Below are 25,324 nucleotides of genomic sequence, written 5' to 3'. Positions count from 1 at the left end.
GCTCTGCCTCCAGTGATATGTTAATGATTGAAATTAGCCATGGAGTTTTACAACATGGAAATTGGCAAATGAAACAAATCGGGGTGCTTTCTATTCTAGAGAGCCAGCTTACCAGCAAACCACCAAATTTCAAACACATAAAAGAATAATATGCTAAATCCTCATATCCCCATCATCCAGCTTCAGTAATTATCATCTCATAGCCAGTTTTGTTTACTTTCTCTTAATGTGAAAAATACCAGTTACATATAGAAAGTAACCAATCCCATAACCAGTAGTTGGGTAATCTTTTTAGGAGTCGACTTTTATCAATTACTGAGAACATGGTCAAGAGCAGTGGTTCTTAGTCCATATATCATCTATTAAGGAGTGACTCTGTCACCTCCATATTTGTATTAAATGTTAGCTATCATTTATTGAGCTGCATTAGGTAATATATATGTATGATCTGTAGTTATATATGCGTTAACTATATCATTTAATCCCAGTAACCTAAGAACCTAAAACCTGTTTTGGAGATAAGTAGGCTATGTAACTTGTTGAGGTGGTTGTTTCTTTTTTACAAGAAGGCTAAAAGAGGTTTTAACATTTTTAAAGATTGTTACATTTTAAATGGTTGATTTTTGTCTCTTGGCCCATGAATATAAAAAATTTACCATCTAGCCTTTAAAGAAAAAGTTTGCCAATCTCTATTTGGTCTAAAAGAAACTTAATTTTACATTGATGAAAGGTATTATCATCTGTAGTATCCTTTTGTCCTCAGAATATTTCTTTGAGGTAAGCAAAGCATACATTTTATATCAGAATCATTTGCTAATTGCTTTATATATCAGACACTGTTTTGACTTTACAGAAAGGGCAACCGATGCTCAAGAGAAAGTGACTTGCTATTGTAAGCAGCAAGATAAATACTACAACACTGTTTTTTCCCTCAAGTGCAACACCAAGATTAAATACTGGGACATAAAAATGCAATAATATCCTCAATTTCTTAATATCAATTTAGGATTTTAAAATGTGTTGAATATTTTACAGTTCTTAAGTAACTTTACCACATAGGACTATTCTCAGGAAGCAGTGCTTTGTTAAGAACAGAACCATGAATAACAGTCAAAAAAGCTTTCTAGAAAGTCTTTATTTTTCTGTAGTTTTCCCAAATGACTATAAATTTCATAGTTTTTATATGTCGGACTGGGACCCATGAAATAAAGTACAATGTCCTATCCAAAGAAACAAAAGCAGCAGCATACTGAAAGGCTCTGATTAAACTGTTTTAATTTTTCAGGAATAAGTGAAATATTAAAACAATTTTATTAGATGGTAATTTGGTAGCATTTTTCATAGAATGTTTAATGACTTATGGTTTTCCATGCTTTCATAGGCAACATTTCACCAAATTACAGGTTCCTAGAAGTTGTAGTACCACAACTTTAGTATGATAGTTTTGCTGTAAAACCAGAATCAGGCTGAATGTGGCTTACTTTATAAAGCTGAAATATATACTGTGTGTATAGTTGTAAAACACTGATACCCTAGACTTCCATTACTTTTAATCAAGAGTGACTATACTCTTGTTGAAAAGTAAATTTACGTATTAAATGAAGGAATTTCAGGTTTTAGTAAAAGTGAAAAAAAGAAGATGTCTTTTTGATTAAGGCTTAATGGAATGGAATTTGTGTCTTAACCTAAGAGAAGCCAGTGGAATTGTTAAATATTTTTCTTTTTTGTCACCTATTTACTATTGCAACCTCAACTAGGTATATATAGTGCATTAATATGAAATACTTTTAAAATACATAGTCTTAAAAAAAAAAAGGAACCTATACAAAATGATCACATACCACTTGACAGGATGTTGAAATGACTGGTGTGTAATGTTTTTTAAAGCCTCCATTTTTTGTCAACATAAATTTATTTTACATTACTAGAAGGATTTCATTTTAAAGTTTGATTGTATCAAGCCAGTATAAAGTTTTACAATTTAGTAATTCTGGATTCCAAGGCATTTACGATAAAAATGGAAATGTGAAGTTTAAGAAAATTAATTTTCTTCTTCTGTTACATCTAAGTCTTCATCCTCTTCCTCATCATCGTCTGCTTGTTGATCTTTTCTTAGTCGACAAGTGGGTACCTGTTAAAAAGCACATTTTAAAGAATTCTAACTTAAAAATATTTTTACATGCTTGGTATCTTAAATGTGCCCTTACAGAGAATGGTACATAGGACAAGTATTTCAGAAAAATCTAAGTAATAATTTTTAGTAATGAAAATTCCCTATGAATTACTGTATTTTAAGGTAAAGAACAGTCAAAAGATTTTTTGCTTGTTATTTTTTGAATAAAAATGTGAAATTAATCATTCCAGTAGGGTACCAGTACTTCAATAACATAAAATACTTTCAGAAAAAAGTATAGTCTCAGTATATTATGAATGTCAAAATAAGTTTAGGTTAAACAATTCTTGGGTTTCAAAACAGGTATTTGAATGAGAATGATCAAAGGGATAGCAAAAACAAGGATATTTCAACAAGGCAACTGAAATATTAAACTTTAAAAATAGTGTGTTTTAAATGGAATGAGTTGATAAACAGAATTCATCACTTAGCATCAAGTCCTTACTATTATCACTTGGGTCATCTTGTTTCAAACCTTTCTGAGAGTGATTATACCTCCTAGGGGACATTCGGCAACGTCTGGTGACACTGTTAACTGTCAGAACTGGGTGTGTGTGTGTTACTAGTCTCTTGTTAGTAATGACTAGTGATGCTGCTCAACATCTTTACAAGCACAGGCCACTACTACCCCCTCCACCACCAAGTTGTCTGGCCCCAACTCTGTATAGTGTTAAGGTTGAGAAACCCTGGGATATCTAAAGTGCTACACAGATGTTAGCTAACTTGGGTAGCATCATTAACTGTACGTCACACAAAACTTTATATGTACTGTAATACTAAATTTATTTAGTTTTTTTATAGCACTTAATGCTGGAATCATAAAAATGTAAGTTGTTTAAGGGGAGAGATGCATGAATATAAAGTAGTAAGCAAATGCTTAGAGGAGAGTCAGATGAAAACAAAAGTACTGGGCCGAATTTACCTGAAAGTTGTATTTTGAAAATATTTTGCTCAATTTTAAATTCTGAAGGCAGATATGAAAACACAGCTCTCTCAATTAGGAATTGGCAAGCTATGGCCCAGTTTGCCTGTTCTTTAAAAAATAAAGTTTTATTACAGCACAGCCATTTTTATTTGTCAAATTATTTTAAAAAATATCTTTATTGATTTCAGAGGAAGGGAGAGAGAGAAACATCAATGACGTGCCCTTGACTGGAATTGAACCTGGAACCCTTCAGTCTGCAGGCTAATGCTCTACCCACTGAGCAAAACTGGTCAGGACCATTTTGATTTTTTTTAAAAAAAAATATATTTTATTGATTTTTTTCAGAGAGGAAGGGAGAGGGATACAGAGTTAGAAACATCGATGAGAGAGAAACATCGATCAGCTGCCTCCTGCACACTCCCCACTGGGGATGCGCCCGCAACCAAGGTACATGCCCTTGACCAGAATTGAACCTGGGACCCTTTAGTCCGCAGGTCAACGCTCTATCCACTGAGCCAAACCAGTTAGGGCTTGATTTTTAAAAATGTATTCTTTATGGCTGCTCTTAGTTGGGATAGAGGAACAGAGACCATGTAGCCCACAAAATCTGTTATTATTTTCTGTGGTACTTTAGAGAAAAAGGTGGTTGACCTCTTCATGTTCTATATACCAGGTAATTTAGACTTTCTGGATATGGAAGAAATGGGAAAATTGGCTCTCTAAAGATCTGTGCTGGATCTATGATAATGTTCAGGAAAAGCCCTTTTTAAGTATAATTACTAATGGTGACAGTGGGGCGTAAACCTTAAGCAGTTTGACTTCAGAATTTGCTCTTCTTACTATACCAGAGAACAAATTTAGATTAGCATTCTCCTGTCCTTTCCACCTTTGCTCTGAAGTGTTCTGCTTTAGAGAATATTATGTGTTATAATATACACAATAATATAAGAAATAACAGAGCTGCACTTAGTGCAATCTGACATCATTTTACCTAAGAGACAAGAAAGGGTAGTTATAGGAGGTCACATGACTTAAGGGAAGTATTTTTAGTACTGAACAATCCCAAAGGCAGCGGCTCAAATTCTTTTTAAATTATGGTTTCTAGCTTACCTGTCCTGTTCCAGATACACACTTAGTTGACAGTGATCTCTGAAGTGGTGACTTTGAATTTGCTCTTACAATATCTAAACGAGATGAATAATCTGGTGGATACAGAGAATTTCGGAAAACCTGTTTCAATGAAAGGAGATATGAAACAACAGAAATCTAGAAAGCCATGTTAAATTCTTCTTACATGTTATTTTTTAAAAGCACCCACCCTAATTCCCTGGTACACAATTTCTATTACTTATTGTACATTTAAAACGAAAATACCAAAAATATTTTAAGTTGTAAAGATGAAGGCTAAAAAAATCTATTTGAACCATATGTGATGATGAGCCCTGAAACAATCGAGTGATTTTCCTGGGAAAATGTGCAAGTTCCTACCCTCAAAGAATATGCAATCCAGTAGGAAGGCTAGTCCCCCCTTTGATTCTCTCTGTTCTGCTGGTCCTCAACTTATCAATTTAACTTCACTGTAGTGCAGCACATCAGAGTAAACTGGAATCACTATAATTTATGGATTCCAGTCTCACTAGGATCTGGATTGCCATTACTTTCAGTCCTTTTTCCTTAACTTCCATAATTTCCTTAACTTCTGTGGTTCCAAATCTTACCACTTCATTAAGCCTCCTTACCGGTATCTTTTCTCTTCCCCCATTTCTCTAACATGCAGACTGATGGGTAAGGTTATCAGATGTGTATTTCTTCAACTTCCCTCCCTTTTTCCTTAACTTCACCCCATCTTTTTTTAAAAGTAAATATTCTGATTCTTTCAAAGGTACATTTTTCCTTTGTCCAGAATTTCAAACCAAACCAACAAAAAGCTTTATTTCTCCACAGATTCCCTCCCCAGCAAACAAGTTCAAGATCAATCTTCTTCCCTCTCCTGCTTTAAGTCACTTTAAGATATAACTTTACTCCTTAAGAAACTTCTCAAATATTCTACTTCTCCATTCTTTTGTCAATAAACTACAATTAAGCTTTCACCTTCCGCTGAAATTGCTCTTGCCAACAAAATCACTAGTTATCTTTTTGACCTTGTACTAAAACTTACCTTCCATGCATGCCATTGCTACACTCCTCATGTGCCAGCTACCCTATTCCTTCACATCTCACACTGTAAATATTTTTAAAGAGTTTCCCTTAGGCCATTTTTCCTTTTTTTTGAAATATACTTTTATTGACTTCAGAGAGGAAGGGAGAGGGAGAGAGAGAAACATCAACAATGAGAGAGAATCATTGTTTGGCTGCCTCCTGCACGCCCCCAACTGGGGATTGAGCCTGCAACCCAGGCATGTGCCCTTGACCGGAATCAAACCCAGAACCCTTCAGTCTGCAGGCTGATGCTCTATCCACTGAGCCAATCTAGTCAGGGCGACTTTTCCTTTTTTGACACCTTTCTCTGAAAGATCTTATTTGCAGTGTTTAATGGCTCCCCTTCCACCATTCTCTATGGACTCTCTTCTGACAGTTGTATCTGTACACCCAATGCCTTCTGTTCTCCTAGACCAGCACTGTCGACTAGAACTTCCTGCAATGATGGAAATACTTACTGTTTCAGAATGTCCAAAAAGGCTGCATGTGGCTCTGAGCCTTTAATTTTAATTTAAGCTTAAATAGCCACACATACCTAATCTACTGGATAGTATATCTCTAGATTTATCTTTATAATGAAAGACAGTACCACAAATTTAGTAGACTGAGCTAGAAGCTGGGCATCATTCTACCTAAATTTGTCACCTGAGCTATTTCTGTTTTAATTTTTAACTATACATTTTTCTTTATGGCTTACTTAGAATTATCTTATTAAAGACCAAAATATGATTCTTATATGAAAAATTTTGAGGCTCCTGACTACCCAGAGTCCAAATGTCTTAGGTGACATCCAAGGCTTCAGATCACCCAAACCTACCCATCACTTTTCACTCTAGCCTATATACCTGCATGCAGAACATGCTGTACTCTGACTTTGCAATGCTGGTTTCTCATCCTGGAATTCCAGAAAACTTACTCATCTTTCAAAAGCCAAGTCAAATTCCATCTCTGCTTTCCCCTATTCTCTAGCCAGTAGCTCCCACTGTTCATATACTCAGTACAGCTTTCATCACACCGTTTTGTAATTATGTATGTCTCCACAACTAGTTTTAAGTTCCTCTAAAGCAGGGGTGGGGACCGTCTGGCCTACGGGCTATATAAGGCCCCCGAGATCATTTGGTCTGGTCCTGCCAGGGCATTAGGGGTGAATTAATGAAATGCCTGACCAAATATAGCAGGCTAGTTTTTAAGTTGATAATTTTAAATGGCCTGTGAATGATGTTATCAATATCCAAATGGTCCTTGGCAGAAAAAAGGGTTCCCACCCCTGAAGGAGCCCTGTTTTATCTGCGAATTTTCCTAGCGGAAGACAGCGACCTGGTAAATTAATGATGTTAACATAAACTTAATTCTGAACTTTTTTGGGAAAAGGAGAACCCACTAGAGGATATCTATTCATTTCTTTAACCAGAAATACAGAACACAAAAGGAATCAAGGAATGAAACTTAAGAGGCAAGACTTGTGTTGTAGGGAAATCCAGGCATGCTAATTAGGTTATGTAGCAGGTTACCAAGGACCCAATTGTATTTTGGTGCCAGACATGGAACACTGGCATCCCAGTGTGATATAAAAACTGGATGACTTATCAACTAATATTTGGAAGGGATATATTTTTGTTAGAACATTATTTTTTAAACTTTTCTAGCAAAATGAAGTAAAATGTAGAAACTAGAAGACAATATACACCCCTGGGATAAAATTTTAAGCCAGTTAACTATTAATCTTACTGCAAAACAACAGATTTACTGGCAATAATGCATTTTCCAATATGGTCCAAGAACTCTTCTTGGAATGAGTCTCAAGATCTGAATATGCTCTGAAGTGACTGCACAGAGAAAATGGGCCTGTTAGTACTTTTTATGTGAAGTACAAATAAGGTAAGATGGTTTGATATAGATAGATGCCTAACTGCGAAAAATTAGGTGCTGCCAGAATAAGTTGTTAGCATGGACTACCTAAGAAGATCAAGTAATTTCTCTGTTCCTCTCTGCATATTTTCTCTACTTGTTTCCAAGAAACCTTGCATTTAAAGGATACTTCCTCTTCTCAGTATCCGTTTGATATAATTTTACTTCCTCCGGTCCTATAACTCTCCCAGGCTACTGTCCCCTCTTCTCCACAATTTCTGTATGGCATAATAGTAATAGTTTATATCTATAATTCATCATGCCTCAGAACCTTTGTATATCCTCCCTGTGCCTAGAAGTTGCTGCCAGTCGTTCTACTCATCCTCAAGTTCCTAATTAAATCATTCTTTTGATGCTTCAGACTGTTTAGAATCCTCCATCACATTTCACTCACAGCACACTATATTTTCTCTATGAGACTGACCACATTATAAAATTTAGTTACACAGTATATTTTTTTTATTGTCTGAACTCCATGGTAGATTTTTAAGTTTCTAGTCAGACCATTTCCAACTTACAAGGCTAAACCCTCAGCAATTAGAATGGAGCCTGGCTTATAATAGGTGCTCAGTAAACAGCTGTTGAATAAGCATTTTATGAGGTAAGTGCCATAAGAATCTGTTTTAGAGATGAGGATGCTGAAGTGTGGAAAAACTTGCTCAACATTTTCCCATTAGAAAGTGGGAAAATGACATTAAAAAATGCACCTACCATGATGCATCTACCACACAGCCCTGAGAACTTTAGTTTTTTTATGACTCTCTTCCTCCCACAAGCTACCTATCTAGTTGATTAAAAATAGTGGTAAGAAGTTGTAAAGGAAGTGGTGGGACAAAAATGTATCTTAGGACCTCTGGAATGAGGAAAATCCTGGGGTCCAAAGGTCTTTAAAGAACTTTAGTGCCAGTTAAATGGCATGTTAAGGGTATTGGAAAAAGGAGAATGAAAATATTTGTAAAGGGGGCTCCAGTCTTACAGGAAGAGTGGGGGATCAATTCTGAACCTGCTACTCAATGCAGCATTTTAATATCACTTTCCTACTTTCTAATTTCCCACTTTCTAATTGTTCCTGAAGGAAATGGTTCATGTCACTCAGGAAGAACCACGCTTCTGGCATTATAATGTAGAGAGGATAAGAAGTGTCTATTATGAGGGTACTGGATTTGGATCCTAGCTATGGGAACCTCTGGGAAGTTTCTTAACCTCACTGTGCCTTGGTTTTCTCATCCACAGAAAGGACAAAGTTTATCAAAGTTGATGTAAGGATTAAAATAAAGTGCATAGATCAGTAGCTGGTCCAAAGTAAACACTTGCTATTTTATTCCACAAATGACAGGTAAAAGCTTGATAACCTAGTTTTAAAAACATAGGACATGAAAAGAAGTGAAATTAAGAAACAGCTTTAGTATTTGGAAGAAATGGACACTTAGGAAGCCATCTGTTGACAAACAGTAAATATAGATATGGTCATGTATAACAAAACAGATTTTGGCATTGGAAAACTACACGAACTAAACCCCATGTACATTTTTTCATATACTCTGGCTTTACTCTATTAAATTTCCTGGAACCAGTGGAGTAGTATAAAGCCTGTAAAAGTTTAAGTTAGTAAAAAAGAAATTGGGGGAATCTTCAAAATTGTCAAATGGCAGACCCTCCCAAATTTCACCACTTAATATAGAATTCTAGTTATATCTTGAGAATGCATGGCCTTTTTTACTTCTACTGTAGATATAATATGTACAAAGTATGTCTCAAATATTTTATCTATTTTAGCAAAAATACTTTTGTGCCTCCCCTCCCACCCCCCTTGTAAGGTAAGAGGTTAGGACATACATAAATTCTTCAGATATGCTTATTGTGGCCAACCTTTGATATTTAATTGCTCTAACGTTAGTTGGCCAATCAGATTTATTTGCATTTAACTATTGGTACAAAGCAAGCTATATTTATTATATATATACCTATGTTTATTTCATGGCTTACTGATGAAGTCCTAGAAAACTGGTTAGCATCCTGACTCTGCTATTTACTAGCTAAGTGGCCATAGACAAGTTATTTAAAGCCTCTGAAACCTGTTTCTGTAGCTCTAAAATGAGAATAACAGCACCTACCTCACAGGATTAAGGAGTGAATGAGAAAATGCACGTAAAGCTTTGGGTACTGTGCATGGTATAAACACTCAGATGTTAGTTAAAATGATGCATTATTTTATGTAATGGCTTTATTTAGATTATATTTTACTGGTATTAATAAGTTGTCTCTTAGAACTTTACTGTGGCTAATTTGAAAAATTAAAAATAAAGAGAAAAATCATACGAGTTCAGCTATTTGGAACTGCTATGTATTCAGTACATAACAAAATTAACACATTAACCATTGTAGAATTCTGATTTAAGATGTTTTTACCCAAATAAACTAATGCTCTCTTTTAAAAATGCCGATACTAATAGAAGTACTAAGCTTAATAGACAAAATCCTACCTCTAAATCCTCTTCTTCGTCAATCTTTTGTATATTTTGGTAGGCAGCAGTGTAGACCTCCAAAGCTTTTCCATGAAACAGCATTTCAATAGTGATAAATTCTGAAAATATAGTCTAAAAAAACACAAAGATTTGAATTTAAACAATCATACGAATTGCATTGTGAATGTTCTGAAGTTATTCCTTTCTAGATAGTCTTGCCATTTTATGGAATACAGAGGTATCTTTTTTTTACTACAGGTTAAAGAAAAACAGTTACAAGACCTTTTGCAGCAAAACCTTCAAATTATGCAAAATATTTCCTACCTTACCATTTACTTACCTTTTATTTTTTTAGTCAGTTCTGCTTATGCCTTGTAATAAAAAATATTCTGAGTTAAATGTATGCCATTATGTACTGTTGCCACATGCCTATAAGTATTAGGTAAAGCAGCTCAGTTCTGAAGCTGGTATTTTAGCAACTACAACTGATGTTTACACAATAGAATGTTTTTTGGACAGGAATTACATCCCACCATATTTTTTTACTATATGTTATTTACATTCTCTAACATCAAAGGAATTATGTGGTAATAATGATATTTCTACTACTGATAATAGCATTATACATTTGCATAAAGCTTTTTAGCTTAGAAATATATGACTTGCCCAGTGTTGCTCAATTGGAATGTTGAGGTTTGAATCTGAGTCTTCAGAAGTTATATAGTTCTTGCTCATTGTACTATGTTGTTCTTGCTGGAAACAATATTTCCTTTACAAATAAACTGTGCAGGTAATCTCTATGAACATGTTGACAACTTATGACAAGGAATATTATAAGCAAAGAGAGTGAAGATGTACATGTTGACCTAAACAGAGGTGAGATAACCCATAGGCAGAGAAAAGTACAAACACTGTTAAATTAAGGAAGATTCACATAGTTGGAAAACATCTCATGTTCATGGATTAAAATGGTAGTATTCCCCCAACTGATCTACAGATTTGATGCAATCCCTATCAGATCCCAGCTGACTTCCTATAGAAACTGACAAACTGATTCTAAAATTCATACTGAATTGCAACAGGTCCAGAGTAGGCAAAACTATCTTTAAAAATACCAAAGCAGGCCCTTACTGGTTTGGCTCAGTGGATAGAGCGTTGGCCTATGGACTGAAGGGTCCCAGGTTCGATTCCAGTCAAGAGCATGTACCTTGGTTGTGGGCACATCCCCAGTAGGGGTTGTGCAGGAGGCAGCTGATCGATGTTTCTTTCTCATCGATGTTTCTAACTCCATCCCTCTCCCTTCCTCTCTAAAAAAAAATCAATAAAATATATTTAAAAAAATACCAAAGGGGAAGAATTCACATACCCTGATTTTAAAACTTAACACAAAGTAATGCTAATTAATCAAGATAGTATGGTATTGACATAAGGATAGACCTATAGATCAAAGAAAGAGAACAAGAGTCCAGAAACAAAACCGTATCAACTGATTTAAATATTTAAAAGATCAACAAGGGTGCCAAAACTATTCACTGGAGGAAGAATCGTCTCTTCAACAAATGGTATCGGGACAACTGGACAGTTACATACAAGAAAGTGAAGTTTTAACCCTTAGCTCATGCCATATACAAAAATTTACTCAAATGGATCAAAGATATGAAATAATAAAAACTAAAAAACGGTTAGGAAAACGGATAAATCTTCATGATCTTAGATCTGGCAATGGATTCTTAGGTATGACACTAAAAGCATGAGCAACAAAAGAAAAACATACATTGGACTGTCAAATGTATGTAAAACTCAAAACACTCCGAGAAGTCTGTTCTGAGTTAACTTTTGCTTGTAGAATTCTGTTTAGAGATACTACTCTCAACTCACATTAAGTTAAAGCACTAGCAAATAAATCCTATTGCAATGAAACAGACTAATTAAAAATAAATTATGCTTTAAGGAACACCATTAAGATAGTGAAAAGAAGCCACAGAATGGGAGAAAATAATGCAAATCATACATCTGAAACATCTGATACGGGACTTGTATCAGATCATACAGAGTACTCTTATAACTCAATACTAGAGGCCTGGAGCACGAACTTCATTCATGGATACAATCCCTAGGACTAGCCTGCGATCAGGGCCATCTTCCCTGGCAGCCAGCCCTGCCCCCCCCGCCACTCCCCACCCCTGGCTCTCCATTTGCCATTGGGCAATCGGAACCTGCCAGCCAGGGGGAAGGAACTGAGAGGTTGGTCCCCTGCGGGCAGGGGGCAGCTTCTGCATTGAGCATCTGCCCCCTGGTGGTCAGTGTGCATCATAGTGACCAATTTGCATATTACCCTTTTATTATATAGGATAATATAAAGACAACCCAATTAAAATATGGGTGAGGAATTTGAATAGACATTTCTTCAAGGAAGATAAACTAAATGGCTAATAAACATCAGCAGGGAAATGTAAATCGAAACCACAGTGAAATACTATTCCACACTCACTAGGATGACTCATAACTGTAATAAGCCAAAAGGTATGAACAACCCAAGTGTCCATACCGGAGGAGTGGATAAGTAAAGTGTGGCAATATCCATACAATGGAATATTCAGCTGTAAAAAGGAATGAAGTACCGACATACGCTACAAATATGGATGAACCTTGAAAGCATTATACTAAGTGAAGGAAACCAGTTACAAAAATCATATATTTTAGGATTCCATTCATATGAAATGTCCAGAATCGCCAAATTCAGAGACTTAATAAGAGTAGAGGTGGTTGTTTAGGACTGAGATAGGACTATGGGGGGAGCAGGGTGGTAGAAGCTAAAGGGTACTAGATTTCACTTCAAAGATGATGAAAATGTGAAAATGGTCTAACATTGAGTGGTGATGGTTGCACAGATCTGAAAACATAAAACACTATAAATGGGTGAATTGCACGGTGTATGAATTTTTTAAAGAGGGGTTTCTTCATGTCCTTTTTTGAGTGTGTGACCACCAGCCTTCCCTCTTCCAGGGGCATGATACAGCAGGCAAAAAATAATTTGAAAACCCTTTTCTTCTCTGTGCACCCTCCACTGTGCAGTCCCTCGCTCCATGTCCTATTTCTTTAGGAAATCCCAGGTATTAGAAATTGCAGTTGGAATACTGCACTCACTTTTGCCTTGTTTATGATTGGTGGTGCTCATGGAATTAAAAACACCTGCAGAGGTCATCAGCATGCAGGTGGAAGACTCAAGTGAGCCCAAAGATCAGAGACACAGATGGCCATGTGTGAAGGAAAAGTCTGCAGGCCTGAGGAGCAATGGTGAGAGAAAGGAATTAGATTCCCATCACTGAGGAAGCCCATAAGTGGCAGCGGAATCAGGCACACCTCACAAGTCTCCGTTCTCACTTTTTAGGTTAAAGCCAAAATATTCTATCCTGCTCTGCTCTCCCATCTCAGTAAAGACATTTGTCTCAGGGCAGCTTCCTGAGGTGTTTGTCATGGGTAGCAATCTACCATTACACAGCAGAACGAAGACTGAATTGATGCTTAATAAAGATTTTTGGTCCTTAGGACCAAACCGGAGACCTCAGAACCTGGCTATCAGTGAAACTGAAATTCTGAAATCTTTTGACACTGGCAGGGAATTAAAGAAATTAAAGGTGCAAATGGATTTTGTTTCACAGATTGTAGAGAAGAATGATATAATTAAGTGGCAAAAAATGCTTATTGATTAGAACATAACTTTTTGAGAGCAGGATGTTTCTTTGTTAATAGTTGTAAAATGACAAAAATACTTGTTCCAGGAAAATCTGCAGTAAATCAAATGACTTGTATTAAAGGACATAACATGGTCATAAGCAATCCTCAAATCTTTCCAAGATGCCTGGACTCTATGATCCTCAAGGTTTCAAACTGACTAATGTGTTACACTAAAATAAGGCAATTCTTGTGACACCTTATCATGATGGATGCAAGTTTACATGGTTGGTTATCCTTGCCCTATGTATTTATTTGAAAATGTGTCGTTATTAGAAAGCTTTATGCTATGAAGACTTTAATAATAGTGTATTTTTATTATAATGGGAAGCACAGATTTTTAAAATACGTAATTGGTTTATAGTTCAAATTTTGTCTATACTCTGGATAAGTTACTTTATACTTCTGCTAATTTTTTATATAATATGGATAATGCCACCTCATTCTCATGGGGTTGCTGTAAGGATTAAAAGATAATTTATATAAAGTGCCTGGAACAGTGCCTGAAACATAAAAAATTGAATATCTGGTCTCTGGTTGGATGTGTAGCCCCTTTATACCATTTTTTTCCCCATAAGAAAGTAACATCTGATATAAGATTTCTTAAGTATCTTTTTTCACACAGACTCGGCTAAAAAAATCAGAGTAAGTTATTCTCTATAAGTCTGTTACTGTTTTGTTTACTTTGTTCTTTACATTCCACATATAAGTGTAATCATATGATATTTGATTTTTTTCTGTCTTATTTCACTTAGCATAATACCTTCTAGATCTATCCAAGTTGTCACAAATGGTAAGACTTCATTCTTTTTTATGGATTGTATTATTGCATTGTATATATTTTCCATCTCTTTATCCATTCATCTATCAATGGACACTTAAGCTGCTTCTATACTTGGCTATTGTAAATAATGCTGCAATGAACATAGGGGTGCATATATCTTTTTGAATTAGTGTTTTGGATCTCTTCAGATAAATACCCAAAAGTAGAATTGCTGGGTCATAAGGTAGTTTTATTTTTAATTTTTTAAGGAACCACTATAATGTTTTCCATAGTGGCCGCACCAGTTTGCAATCCCACAAGGTGAGGACTGGGTAAAAAAAGTGGAGGTTTTAAGAAGTACAAATTGGCAGTTACAAAATAGTCATGGGGATTTAAAGTACAGCTTAGGGAATGTAGTCAATAATACTGTAATAACTATACATGGTATCTGATGGGTTGCAAGACTTATGGGGGGGAATCACTTTGTAAGTTATATAAATGTCTAATCACGATGCTGTATACCCAAAACTAATATAAAATACCACTGAATGGCAACTGTAATTCAAAAATAAATCAGTAATTTAAGTTTTTCATAAATTTAAATAAAACAATGGTTAGAAAACATGTTTTGAACCTTAACAGTTACTTTATTACCTTTATATCCTTTATTTTCTGCTTTTCAAAATTGTCAATAGTTTCCTCCAGCTGACGAGTTGTTCGAGTAGCATCCATTGTAGCTCTCTGCAGTTCAGTTTCTGCCTACAAAAATATTGCCCAACAAAAGATATGAAAAAAAAAAATCAAGTCAGAATCCATTAATTTGAGTTAATTTGTAAATACTACCATTGCAGTATTGGCTTTTTGGCCTAACAGTGTAAATGTATGATAATATTTTTTGCTATATAAAATAAAATGATCTACATAAAAAGCACATGCAGAATAAAGTTAAATCTATGAAGTTACATGATTCATGATCTTAAACAAAAGAAAACAAAACTCCCTTTCTTGCTACTAAATCATTTTCCCTCCTATATCACCTTTGGATGATTTACTATATTTCTAATTCTGTAATATTCTAATCAGGTGGAGTAAAATATATACTATATTGAGTTTCTATTTGTATATTCTTATAAGCTGACAATATTACACTGTTACTATTAGTTAATCCTTATTACATGAAATACTATATATACCAATAACTAATAAATTAGATGACAAGTCTAATGCTTTCTAATAAGTACTCATACTATCTAGATCTGTGTTGTACAATCAATGGTGGCACTAGCCACAAGCAGCTCTTTACACTTAAATTGATTAAAATTAAATGAAAATTTAAAATCTGTTTTCTCAGTTACTCCAGTCACATTTCAAGAGCTCAATAGCAATATATAGCTGTGGCTGCATTTCTGTAAAGTGCAGAACATTTCCAATCTTATCATGTATTTCTTTTAAAAAAGCATCTCTTCCAAAGACAACAATTAACCAAAAATATTTAAGAGTTTTTTGTTAAACAGTAACATAGATATTTTAAAAGACCAATTTTCTTATTCAGTTCTTTTTAATAAAGTTTTATTTCCTATGCTAGTAATATAATTACTCAAAAGTGTCACATATAATCATTTAATAGTTAATCCACGAGGAAAATCTGCGTCTGCCACCATTTTTGACACATAATATTGACATTTAGCCCTTGCTTTCTTTTTCCAGAAAATGTATAAATTGAAATAAGTAAAATGGTTTACTCTAAGGATCCATCTCGATACACCACTTTATTACCCACCTGTGACTGAAATTTGTCATAAAGGAAAAAATACATTTCAAAGAGAACAGTTTTTTTTCAATAAATTAAAATCATATACTCTTAAAGAATTATATATTCTTACAATTATAATTCTTGATTATATACTCTTACAATTAGGTTAATTTAAAAACAATTTCAAGATAATAAGCATTTAAAAATATATTCATTTATACCTATGTGGTTGAGTGTAAAATTTTTAAAAAATACACAATCTTTTAACTTTAATCATAACTAGTAACCAAAAACAATTCTCTATGTTACTGGGCTCGGGATTTTAAAAAATATAACTTCATCACAGGAAATTCAAAAGTAAAATAGAGCTCCCCAGAAGATTCATTAGAATGAAAAAATTTCTTACAGTTATTTGATGTATGTTAAACTTTTACTAATGGGAGTTTCAAGCAGACTAACTTCTTAGTATTATTTGTGATTAGGCAAGTCTTTACTTGCAAGTACTCCCGTCTTTCCCCTTCCCACTTATTGATAGTTTCATTTTAGATTTTGGAAGGGTAGGTAGATTTGGCACAAGGAGGAACGAATGGGGAAGCAGAAGCTATTGGGAATCAGTATCTTAATCTATCATCCCCCAACAACTACTTTTCAATTCTTAAAGTCTCAAATCCTTTTATTCCAGCGTAACATCTTGCCCAAAGTTACACAGCTATTTTTAACAAAGAGGATATAGATCTGTTTCTTCTTTTTGTTGAAAATTCTTCAAAATCCTATACTAACTTGAGTAGGAAATGGTTTTAATTAAAATACTATATGACTTTATGAATATCAGTATATCTCATGAGTGCAGGACAGCATATAAAGGGGTGAGTCAGATTGGTGTTTTTCAAATTGTGATCCAGGCAGCTTGTTTAGAAGCCACCTGGGTCTTAGGGAGTGAGGAGGCAGAGCCCTAGGATTCTTCTTTACCTTACCCTCTTGTACCAGAGCTACGCTGTTTTATTTTATACTACAGGCCCAGAGCACGAGCACAGGGAGGAGCCGCTACTGCCTTGAGCATCTGCCCCCTGGTGGTCAGTGCACGTCATAGCGACCGGTCAAACGGTAGTTCGGTTGCTTAGGCTTTTATATATATAGATATTGAACTTTATTGTGCTTCTTTAGAATAGTCTGATATATTTTAAGGGCCTATTCTGATTAATATTCTGTGGTGCTATGATTGAATATATTTACATCAAATACATTTATATGTAGATTGTCCTTTATTTTCTTGTCTGGGGTTGTCAAAATCTATTGAATTCACAGATCTTTCCCAGTGAGCATAGCAATTCACGTATAGCAATAAGCTATTCAGTTGTTGCATTTTTCTCCCCATGTGAATCTGCAGACCTGCTTTATCTATGGTACAAGGTTATTTCCTCCACAGCAGTGTTTAAAGAACAGCATCTAAATCAGTAACATCTGTGTTTTAGGAATAGATTCATTTCTGTGTTGAGTGTCAATATTAATGTCCCTCACTCAATCTTGCCAACCACTTAGGATTTCAGATGTGACATTTTTTTCTGCCTTTATGTACTCTTCTACAAACAACAAAATTTTGACCTCTGACTTCTCAAAAACTAGTGACATCCCCTGGCCTCTGCCTTCGTCCCCAGTTGTCAGTGATAAATTTTCTAGCATTCTTTGTCTGACTTACTCAAGACACAGCCTCTATTATCTCTGGTTCGTTGATCTTAAGGCTCAAGTACTGTCTAGATCAGTGATGGTGAACCTATGACACGTGTGTCAGAGGTGACACGCGAACTCATTTTTTTGGTTGATTTTTCTTTGTTAAATGGCATTTAAATATATAAAAGTAAATATCAAAAATGTAAGTGTTTGTTTTACTATGGTTGCAAATATCAAAAAATTTCTATATGTGACACGGCACCGGAGTTAAGTTAGGGTTTTTCAAAATGCTGACACGCTGAGCTCAAAAGGTTTGTCATCACTGGTCTAGATGTTCCTGTCCTAGCCGCCAATGGGTAGTCCCAGTCCTGTGGCTGCCCATTTTTGTTTATTACAATGTTGGGCATATGTACCTTTGGTCCAAAGGAAGGAGGACCAGGCAATTGGCGTAGCCCCAAATCACTGCTCAAGGGATTCCCCTCAGGAATGGAGGTGTTCTGGAACCTCAAGTGACCCCAAAGAGCCACTCCTCAGGTGGTTTCTGGCTGAGCTGGGCAGTAAAAACCTTAAGGAAGTAGGAAGGAGACATAAGAAATGGGAAAAAGAGGCAGTGGGATAAATTAGTACTTTCTATACAATTGCACCTATCCCAGTTGCTGGCAATTTTCTATTCTTTTGTTTAGTCATGAACAAGGCACAATCCAGTTTAAGAAACAGTCATTCTAACAGAAGAACTTTGTTACAGTAGACACTCCCATCTAGATCACTTTGTGCCCAGCTGTGGCCATCAATTATACTCTTTAAATCTCCTCAGGATTTTGACTGGCAGTCATAACTATGGTTTCATACAGTGTTTTTGCTTTGTTTTTTAAGATAAAGGATATTATTTGGCAAAAAATAAGATTTTTCCTTTCCTTTTTTAAAAACAGGGCAGATGGCATTGCTAAATTATAATTAATCAAAGATCTTTAATTTTATAATTAATACTTAGTCATTATCATTCGAAAAAATCTCAGAATCTTGTACTCTTTATAAAAACATCTACATTTATGAGTGTTTTATTTTTTGACTACCTATTGTGAAAAACAATATAAGGGGACTGAATTAGGTAGTGTATTTTCTTTAAAATAATCTAATTTTTATTGTGGAAATTCATGAATGCGTATTTCTTTTCGACCATTATATTCAAACTAGAGGTCTGGTGCACGAAATTCATGCAAGAGTAGGCTTTTGTAGCCTTGGCCCCCGCAGCTGCGGCTTCGTTCGGATGGTCGTTCTGCTGTTTGGCCGTTTGGTTGATTTGCATATTATGCTTTTATTTTTTAGATTCTCTGCACATTTAAAAGTAGAAATGCATAATTTCCACATACATTTACTTTTGTACTGCATACCTTACAAAATGTTTTTTTAAGATCAAAATTCAAAGGATACAATAACATGTCGGTCAGATGGGTTTCGCTGGCGTGTTCTTTCTAACTGAGTTAACTGTTTGGCTTCTCGATTCCTTGCTGTTAATGTTGCTTTGAGGTCATCCTGCAAATAGGCATTTTTTTGTTAATAATAATCTGTGATTTTAGAAATAAAATACACACACTCTGATTTAAGAATGGGAGAATGGTCTTGTTTGATCCAGGCATCATTACCACAGGAATTACTGCTGCAGAATTAGTGTGTACCTCTGTATGTGACAATGTACACATATGTATTTCTTTAATATCCTCTCAAAATTACAATGACCAGATAATTTCAATGCAAAATTATAACCATGTAAACACAGATACATATACATATATATACACATATATATTTACATATATATATATAATTTTGATAGTGGTTATATATACACATTAGTCAAAATTCAATTTAGACTTAAAACGGGAGAATTTTATTACATGTAAATTATACCTCAATAAAGTTTATTTAAAAAATAGAACTCTGAGGATGTAATGTACAGCATGGTGACTATAGTTAATAGCACTGTATTGCATATTTGAAAATTGCTAAGAGAGTAGACCTTAAAACCCTAGTCACACACACACAAAAATTGTAATTATGGTGACAGATGTTAACTACACTTACTGTGGTGATTATTTTACAATATATACAATTATCAAATCATTACGTTGTGTACGTGAAACTAATGTTATGTCAACTATACCTTAAATTAAAAAATACAATTTTGCTATACCCATTTTTAGTCTAAATTTTATTACCTGCTCTAAAACAAAAGTATAAACTCATATGTATTTAGTAAAATAATCTCTACTCATATATTCTTCATGACTATAATTATTAAAAGTATCCACAATAAACAAAATATTTCTTTATGTTGCTCCAGTGGTATATTTACTAAGCTCACTAAAAACATCTTTTTATTCTCAAAGTTCTAAGAAATAGCTCTTCAGAGTGTATAAAAAATGATTAAACACTACTTTGTACTTTTTATTAAAAGAACAATTATTGGGAATCTTATACTTTTTGCTAGATACCTAATAATAGTAGAAAAAGAATGAATTTACTTACTCGTTTCAATTTTACAATGGTTCCGTAAGCTTTCAATGGCTCAACTACTTTGGCTTCAAGTCTCTCAACCTATTAAAATTATAAAATATAACTGAAAAGAAACATAGATCAAAATTTCAATTCTGAAATAAAAGCTGTGCTGTTTATCCTAAAAATAATTACTATACAGACTAATTTAAAAAAAATTTCAAATTAAAATGTCACAGTTTAACTTATTTTCAGTAATCACCAGAACTGATAAGACTCAGAATCTAAACTTAAACACATTAAAAAACTGGTCAGCTGTACAGTAACAAAGCCGAAAATCACTTGGTGCACGATATGACAAGAAAATCCCCCAGGTTTCCAAGGAGCTCATCCTTGCCATACCATCTCTGTATTGCTTTCGTACCTTACAGTAAGTAGCTTTTGGGTAAGTTTTAAGGCATCTAAAAATGTTTTTAAAAATGTTTTTTTACTGATGTCAGAGAGGAAGGGAGAGGCAGAGAAAGATAGAAACATCAATCAATGATGAGAGAGAATCATTGATTGCTACCTCCTACCTGCCCCCGGACTGGGGACTGAGCATGTGCCCTGACTCGGAATTGAACTGTGACCTCCTGGTTTATAGGTCAAGGCTCAACTACTGAGCCACACCAGCGGCAAGACATCTCAAATTTAATACAGTTAGCAGTTTGAGTGTGTTTAGCACAGTGTTGGGTATTTTAAATATATATTCTCCAAAATGTAATAGCCCAATCTTCCAGAAAAAGCAAAGCAAAGCTGAAAGATACAGCATATTGGAAACTTTTAAAAGCAACAAAAACCTCAAAATCAAGAAAGCTTAGAGACCACTGTATTAGCTGCAATTTTTTCTGGGAAGCCATTCATCAATCATCAAAGCTTAGGAAATAAGATAAATGGTCTCAGGTGTTCCTGAGCTGTCAACTGTACGGTTGATCTCTTTTATTTAGAAGTAAACACGAAACATTATAGTTTTTATCATATATTGGGCAATTCTTTTACTAACAGATTTTTAAAGAAATGGATTTTTTTAAAAAGCAAGTATACAGCATAAGAAAAATAACTTCTGGACATTAAAATTTTCTTTTCCAGGACAGGTAATACCAGCTGACATGTATTTAACTGTTTAAGAACAAGTATTACTTTTGTAGCAGGAAAAGGGCTTTTATTGATAATACATGTTTAGATAGATAATCAGTGAGTACACTTCATATTGATTTTTCTTCAGCTTTTATAAATAAAATGTATCAGAATGTTTCATTTTAAAAGATTTTAGGAAAAACAAAGGAAATCAAGTTCTCATTGAGCATTTCAGTGTTAGGAATCCTAAAGTCAAAACCAAGAATATTCAGGATAGTTTCTATACCAGTGGTTGGCAAACTGCTTTGGCCCCTTGAGTGTGGCTCTTCCTAAGCCTTAGGAGTACCCTAATTAAGTTTTAACAATGTATCTACCTATATAGTTTAAGTTTAAAAAATTTGGCTCAAAAGAAATTTCAATTGTACTGTTGTTATTTGGCTCTGTTGACTAATGAGTTTGCCGACCACTGGTTTATACCATTTTGAATAATCCATACACTGATTACTCAGTGGAAGGGTTAGCCAAGGCTTTTTTTCTGTTCTCCTTTTTGTTGCCTACCTTTCGTTCATTAGCACCTCCACCATTTGGTAAGCAAGGGAAATAAAAAGGAGAACAAATGTGAATCAATTCACTTTGCTATTTGACAAATAGCATAAAGGGTTTCTAGAAAAGGACATGGAAATGACCGGTTAACAAGGGATTTTAGGGTTATCTGTCAGTATAAATTATTTCTGAAACAGTAAGTCACCAGTTAGTTATGTGTAACTGTGAGCGTTGCTTGTTTATTACAGAAGTATATGACAAAACTCAACAGCTCTCCAAAAAAGTACACCCAAACGTAACTACTCAAATTTCTGTATGAATAGCAATTATAGGTTCAAAAATCATTACACTCATTTTGTTTTTGCATTTTTTGTTTTGTTTTATAACTGAAATGTCTGTTTTAGGCTTTAGGAAAAAAAGACCAAAAGCAGTAAGGAGAAAAGGGCCGAAGAAGCAATGCAGCTCTGATTGGACAACTTCCCACAAGTTGACCTGTGTCTTGAAACCTAAATAAATATAAGTGAAAGTGCTTGTGAGCTATTAAAGGGAAAAATGGCCTTTTGGGAGGGAAACAATTTCACTACCACAAAGTCTCACTACTGGTTTGCATTCAAGTTACAAAGCAGTGCCCCTCCCTCCCCCTCAGTGGAACATGGTCGACTTCCCTGAGCAAAGCAACAGCGGAGATCTCTGGTCCGTTTACTCACGCACATGACCATCCCCACACCGCCCGTCTCCAGACATACGTTACACTTACTTGACCACAAGACACATGTCCTGCTCCTCTTCTTCCCCAGGGACACTATGTTTAAGACCCTCCTCCTTGGCCAAAAGTTGGAAAATGAAATGGGGAAAGTCTAGATTTCAAGACACCCTAAAGTTGAGTTTGGTAAAATAACAGGAAGCTTCCCTTTAATAGACTCACACAGTGTCACAGACAGGACAAGGTAGGTCTGTCATCAAGTGAGCGCTCCTGGTTCCTTCATCCACCTACTCCGGGGCTCATTCCTGACAATGACGCGGTGACCGCGCTCCATACCTCTGCTTGTCGATAATCCTGAAGTTTGGCAAACTCGTCAGCAAAGTTTTTCAGGCCCTGCTTTAAATTCGGGGTCTCTGTGGCGGCGTACACGTTCACCTCATTCACCAGGAGGTCCGCTTTGTCTCGCAGTCTGGCAGTTTTGCGCACGTAAGCAGCAAATATTTGGCACAGCTCTCCGAAATGCTTCTCCACGTTGGTGACGGCATTTTGCAGCTGTCTGGTCTGAGCATCCCTAGAGGAAAAGGTGACACACAAAGCAAGTCATTCTCAATAGGGACAAGATGGCTTCATCTCCACCTTCATTTGACAGGCAAACATTCCCGGGGCTGTTTTGCGGCTTCTCCGAGGCGGATCCCCCTCCTCTAGGTCCCCCGTCCCCCTTCGGGCCCGGCCTCAAAGCCCCGCCGGAGTGGGCGCACGAACAGGCCGGGCTCCCGCGGCCGCATCGCAGCGGGTGGCGGCTGCAGGGGCGGCTCAGCCCGGACGCCCGGCTGCCACCGGGTCTCCCGCGATCGGGGGAGGTAGGCCCCACGGCGCCGCGTGCAGGACCCCGCCGCCGGCCGAGGCTCGAATTCGGCGGGGAGGCCCCACGGAGAGAGGGTCCGTTTCCCGCACCGAGCCTTCGCGGGCGGGACCCCCCTGGGCAGCGGGGGCTCGGGCGGTTACCGGTGTTCCAAGTTGCGCCTCAGCATCTTGCCTCGCCCACCACCGAGACCCTGGACCGGGGCCCAACGACCGGATCCGAAGGGCCCGGGCATGCGCGGGGCGCGAGCTGCGGCAGCGGGAGCCCGAGACCCCGCCCCGCGCGCCGCCGCGTCCTGCCGGCGTTTCCACGGCAACGCGGCGCGCGTCCCGGAAGCCAAGGCTGGAGTCGGCGGGAGCCCGGGGTGAGGTTCCGAAGGGCGGCGCGCCTTGGGCCAGCGTGTGAGCCAAGGAGGAAACCGTCAGGCCAGCCCACCAGAAACGCGAAACAAGGCCTGCGGGGGCCCGTGTGCTTCTGCGGCATTTACTCTTCACACATTTGCTCAACCTGCCCGATGCTCCGTGTTCCCTCTGAAAATGAGCCTTTGCCGTTGGAAGGAGCAGTGCTTTCCACCTCATCTTTAACTTTTCACTTATTAGGTAAGTATTTATGGAGTTCCTATTTTGTGGAAAAAAATTGTGTTGGACACTGAGAATAATTCAAAGATCATAAGAAGACCCCCCCTCCCCCCAGGAGACAGATATTTAAACCGGGACAGTACTTTGAGGTAAATAAACTGGGACTTTTCCTTACCTTTAAACGCCCATGTCTTTTGGGCTCTCTTGGCCTCATCTGTGCTGCTCTTACAAGTAACACCTTTTCAACCTTTCTCTCTCTCAAGAAATCTCCCCTGACAACTTGCAACTTTAATTTTATATTCCTCAGAACCATGTACTGATAAAAGTTTGTTTTGGACAAATGTATGTCCTGAGTCCTTTGTTACCTCTCTTCTAGAACTTTTATTCTCTCATGTTACAATAAATACCTGTTTTCTCCCCTTCTACTCATTCATCCAGTTACCTATGGAATGCCTGGTGTATTCCAGATATTATGCCTGGCCCTGAGCATGGCTAGTAATCCAACATTAGAAGAGTCTTTGCTTTTATAGAACCCACAATCTCCTGCACGAATAGGCAGTTATCAAACAAATATATAATACTAGAGGCCTGGTGCACGAAATTTGTGCAAGAGCAGGCCTTCTTTCCCCTGGCTGCCGGCACCGGCTTTCCTCTGGCCCCGGGACCTGGGCTTCCCTCACCGCCCCAGCTTCGTCTGGAAGGTCGCCCAGAAGGACATCTGGTCTAATTAGCATATTATGCTTTTATTATTATAGATTGCAAATGAGATATGTGCTACTGTATCAACTTTTGCTGCTTAACAGACCAACACAAAGCCTGTGGCATGCAACAATCCCTTAGCTAACTCAGGATTCTGTCAGTCTGCTCAGCTGGGCCGTTGTAGTCAGCTGGCAGGTCTGCTGGTGGCTGGATGAGCTCGGATGGCCTCACGGAGGCAACAGAGGCAACATGTTAATGGGCACGTTTGCAGCAACATAGCACAAGTACTAGGAAAAAGTACACAGCACCAAGACAGTATGTACTTAATAAAGGGTGTCCCAAAATTCACGCACGATTTGAATTTTCCATGAGCATTAACAACAACAACAGCAAAAAAAAATAAAAACCTAATTTTACTTGGTTTATTGAATCAGATTCTAATATCTGTTGCCCTTTGATTTCAATCCCTTCAATTTGATAAGCATTACCAAGTACCAATTATGGCCCAGGAGCAGGGACAATGAAGACCACGGCTTTGCCTACGTGCCAGCAAAGCCGTGGAGGCCATTTACCCGATGTGCTATTCCATACATAACCCTATACCGTATACTTTACGAATCAATAAAAAATGTACAATTTTTAATTATAAATCTGTGTTTTCTATCAAAATTACTTCTTGCGTGAATTTTGGGACACCCTTTACAAAAGTTTGGTTTGAACTGTGTTGTCAGGAAAAGGACT

The 25,324-nt window shown here is 36.7% G+C and overlaps 1 protein-coding gene and 2 long non-coding RNA genes across 4 annotated transcripts in view; 2 read left to right on the top strand and 1 right to left on the bottom strand.

The window, feature by feature from the left end:
- The window catches only part of LOC308533451, a 35,099-nt gene extending 12,915 nt beyond the window's left edge, over window positions 1-22,184 (top strand). Inside the window, exons 3-4 of the long non-coding RNA XR_013997091.1 lie at window positions 14,161-14,198; window positions 22,146-22,184. This is a non-coding gene — a long non-coding RNA (uncharacterized lncRNA). The remainder of the gene's footprint in view (window positions 1-14,160; window positions 14,199-22,145) is intronic.
- LOC308533450 overlaps window positions 1-25,324 on the top strand; it is a 295,328-nt gene that overhangs the window by 13,359 nt on the left and 256,645 nt on the right. The gene's annotated exons all lie outside the window — the stretch shown is intronic.
- CIBAR1 (CBY1 interacting BAR domain containing 1) lies at window positions 1,116-23,663 on the bottom strand. 2 transcript variants are annotated; one of them, XM_081111487.1, is made up of 8 exons: window positions 23,450-23,663; window positions 22,769-23,015; window positions 20,116-20,184; window positions 19,021-19,122; window positions 14,823-14,927; window positions 9,689-9,802; window positions 4,209-4,328; window positions 1,116-2,131 (listed from the first exon to the last, which is right to left on the bottom strand). In XM_081111487.1, the coding sequence occupies exons 1-8, from the start codon at window positions 23,539-23,541 to the stop codon at window positions 2,042-2,044; spliced, it is 939 nt and encodes a 312-aa protein (XP_080967613.1). In that variant the 5' UTR covers window positions 23,542-23,663; the 3' UTR covers window positions 1,116-2,041. The 2 variants fall into 2 exon arrangements, with proteins under 2 accessions (XP_080967613.1, XP_080967614.1); XM_081111488.1 differs by having other exon boundaries at window positions 22,781-23,015.

The sequence above is a fragment of the Myotis nattereri genome (assembly GCF_964212035.1).
Source record: "Myotis nattereri genome assembly, chromosome: 17".
Lineage (NCBI taxonomy): Eukaryota > Metazoa > Chordata > Mammalia > Chiroptera > Vespertilionidae > Myotis > Myotis nattereri.
The sequence above is the reverse complement of the archived record's forward strand: the minus strand, read 5'-3'. Positions and strand labels throughout refer to the sequence as shown.

What these genes read in the sequence shown, in the direction of transcription:
- CIBAR1 (XM_081111487.1), bottom strand. Translation starts at nt 23,541, where the DNA reads ATGCCCGGGCCCTTCGGATCCGGTCGTTGGGCCCCGGTCCAGGGTCTC. An exon ending in AGGCGCAACTTGGAACACCG is followed by an intron (nt 23,016 to 23,449) that starts GTAACCGCCCGA and finishes CTTTTCCTCTAG; the next exon opens with GGATGCTCAGACCAGACAGC. An exon ending in GTGTATCTGGAACAGGACAG is followed by an intron (nt 2,132 to 4,208) that starts GTAAGCTAGAAA and finishes GCTTTTTAACAG; the next exon opens with GTACCCACTTGTCGACTAAG.